Source organism: Nicotiana sylvestris, chromosome 9 (genome assembly GCF_000393655.2).
Source record: "Nicotiana sylvestris chromosome 9, ASM39365v2, whole genome shotgun sequence".
Classification (NCBI taxonomy): domain Eukaryota; kingdom Viridiplantae; phylum Streptophyta; class Magnoliopsida; order Solanales; family Solanaceae; genus Nicotiana; species Nicotiana sylvestris.
The window spans coordinates 111,489,463-111,492,278 of record NC_091065.1 but is presented as its reverse complement, the minus strand read 5'-3'; the positions used below and the strand labels follow the sequence as shown (position 1 = coordinate 111,492,278).

The window sequence follows — 2,816 nt, the reverse complement described above, 5'->3', positions numbered from 1 at the left end:
TTGGATGCATTGCTTATGCTTTGGTAAATTATCAATTTCGTCATAAGCTGGATGAAAAATCTGAAAAATGCACTTTCATTGGTTACTGTACACAATCTAAAGATTACAGATCGTATAGCCCACTTAGTGGCAAGACCATGATTAGAAGGGATGTAGTATTTGATAAAAATGCAAGCTAGGATTGGAGTAGAAATGATAAGAAGATACAACAGTAGGTTCTTATGCCCATTGGAATTACTTATTATTGAAGTCAACAGCTAACACTTACTACTACACTAGCTGGATTTTCTACAGCTTCTCCAAATTCATCAACTGTGACATCACCTGTCAGAAGCTCTTCATCTCTAACTGTTGAAGAGTCTTCAAATTAGCTAAATCCAAAAAGACGATCAACAAGGCTTAAAAACTGAATCCTAAATATGCTAATGATATTTATGACACCTGTTAATTTGCTCTCAATGTTCCCAATCCTATATCCTTTGAAAAAGCTAAAAAGGAAAAATGGTAGAAAGCGATGTTAGAAGAGGTGAAATTTATCGAAAAGAGTGGCACATGGGAGATGGTGGAATTATCGGAAGGCAAAAACTCAATTGTTTTGAAGTGGGTGTTCAAGACAAAGTTCATTGCAGATGGGAGCCTAAAGAAGCACAAAACTCGTCTTGTGTCAAAAGGCTATGAACAACAATATGGTGTTGATTTTGAAGAAACATTTTCTTCAGTAGCTCGATTTGAAACAGTGAGACTTGTTCTAGCACTGGCTGCCCAGTTGCAATGGCTAGTTTATCAATTTGTTGTCAAGTCGGCATTTCTAAATTGAGACTTACAAGAAAAAGTTTATGTAACATAAGTCTCATAAAGGTTGGCAATAAGACAAAGGTGTACATGCTAAAAAAGGCATTGTGTGGTTTAAAGCAAGCCCCCAAGAGTGGTATAGCAGCTTTGTATGCAGTAAAATCGGAAGGTCCTATTTTCGGTCATACGACGCTTTGTAAGATCGTTTCCAAAAGCTCGAGGCTATGGTTGAGATTCACACCTGAGAGGTTACCGACGTCCAACCTCGGGGAAATGCTGATCGATAATTATGGTAAAAGAGTGGGAAGTCCTCGAGTCTAAAGGCTCTATAAATGGCGCAAGGTCAGCAACATTAAGTATTGGTGAAACCCCATAATCGTCCGATAGATACAATCTGTAAGCATTGTCACCTAACTTCTGAACAACTCGAAATGCACCATCAGCTCTTGGTTGCAACTTTGAAAACTTTTGGTTAGTAAATCTTTCTTTCCTCAAGTATACCTAGACTAAGTCTCCCACATTAAAGAATTATTGTTTTCTCTTCTTATCAACTTGTTTCTTATATGCCTTTGTTTGTCTCTCAATCTCTTGCACTACTTTCTCATGCATCTTTTTTAATTGCTTAACACTCTCATCAGCATCTCCACTATAATAATGATTTTTAAGAAGAGGAGACAAGTCTAATGGACCAAGAGGATTCTTACCGTAAACCACTCCAAAAGGACTTTTCTAGTTGTGTGATTCACAGACTTGTTGAAAGCAAACTCAGCATGTGGTAGCAAGGATTCCCACTCTCTTATGTTCTTCTTAATCAAACTTCTTAGAAATACACCTAAACATCGATTGACTACCTCTCTTTGTCCATCTGTTTGAGGGTGATAAGATGATCTATACTTCAACTCCGTACCAAGTTTAGCCCATAAAGTACGCCAAAAATGACTAAGAAACTTAGTGTCGCGATCAGAAACAATGCTTCTTGGAATGCCGTGTAACTTGACAATATTGTTAAAGAACAAAGCAACCACATGAGTTGCATCACTTGTCTTGTTACATGGGATAAAGTGTGCCATCTTAGAGAATCTGTCAACAACAACGAAGTTAGAATCCTTGCCTCCTTGAGTCCTTGGCAATCCAAGCACAAAATCTATGCTAATATGTTCCCATGGTGTTGTAGGAATTGGCAAAGGCTCATATAATCCCTTATTGCTCCCATGCATTTTTGCTTTTCTGCATGTTTCACAATGCTCAATCAGCCTCAACACATCTTGTTCAATTTAGGCCAGTAGAAGTTTTCTTGAATCATCTTCAATGTTTTAGAATGGCCAAAATGACCAGCTAATCCACCCTCATATGCTTCGCTCACAATGGACTCCCTTAAAGAGCTTTGTGGTATGCAAAGCTGCTTTCCATAGTAAAGAAACCCATCACGAATTATAAACATTCTTTGTGGACCCTCTAAGCATCTCTTCCAAATATCTCCAAAGTCTGGATCAGCTTCATAAAGCTCCTTGATATGGTCGAATCCAAATACATTAGTTTGCATCATAGAAAGTAAACATGGTCTTCTACTAAGTGCATCAGCCACTTGATTGAGGTTTCCAGCTTTGTGCTTAATTACGAACTAAAAATTCTGAAGGAACTCTACCCATTTTGCATGCCTTGCATTGAGCTTTTGTTGGTGACTAAGAGACTTTAGTTCCTCATGATCAGAATATAGCACAAAATCTCTTGGTAATAAATAATGACTCCAATGCTGCAACACACGAGCAATAACATAAAACTATTTTTCATAGGTGGAGCACTTCAATTTAGATCCACTTAGCTTCTCGCTAAAATAAGCCACGGGTTTACCTTCCTAGCTAAGAACTCCTCCGACACCAACACCTGAAGCATCACATTCTACTTCAAATAAAACATCAATGTTAGGCAACCGAAGGATAGGAGCTTGTGTCATCTTCTTCTTTATCAATTCAAAACTCTTTTGAGCTTCTTCATTCCACTTGAATATGCCTCCTTTCAAATGC

General features: G+C 38.0%; 1 protein-coding gene across 1 annotated transcript; it reads left to right on the top strand.

Annotated features, from left to right (window-relative positions):
* The first annotated feature begins 514 nt into the window (after positions 1 to 514).
* Positions 515 to 817, top strand: LOC138878057 (uncharacterized mitochondrial protein AtMg00820-like). Its single transcript, XM_070157714.1, has one exon. The coding sequence runs from the start codon at positions 515 to 517 to the stop codon at positions 815 to 817; it is 303 nt and encodes a 100-aa protein (XP_070013815.1).
* The last annotated feature ends 1,999 nt before the right edge of the window (positions 818 to 2,816 follow it).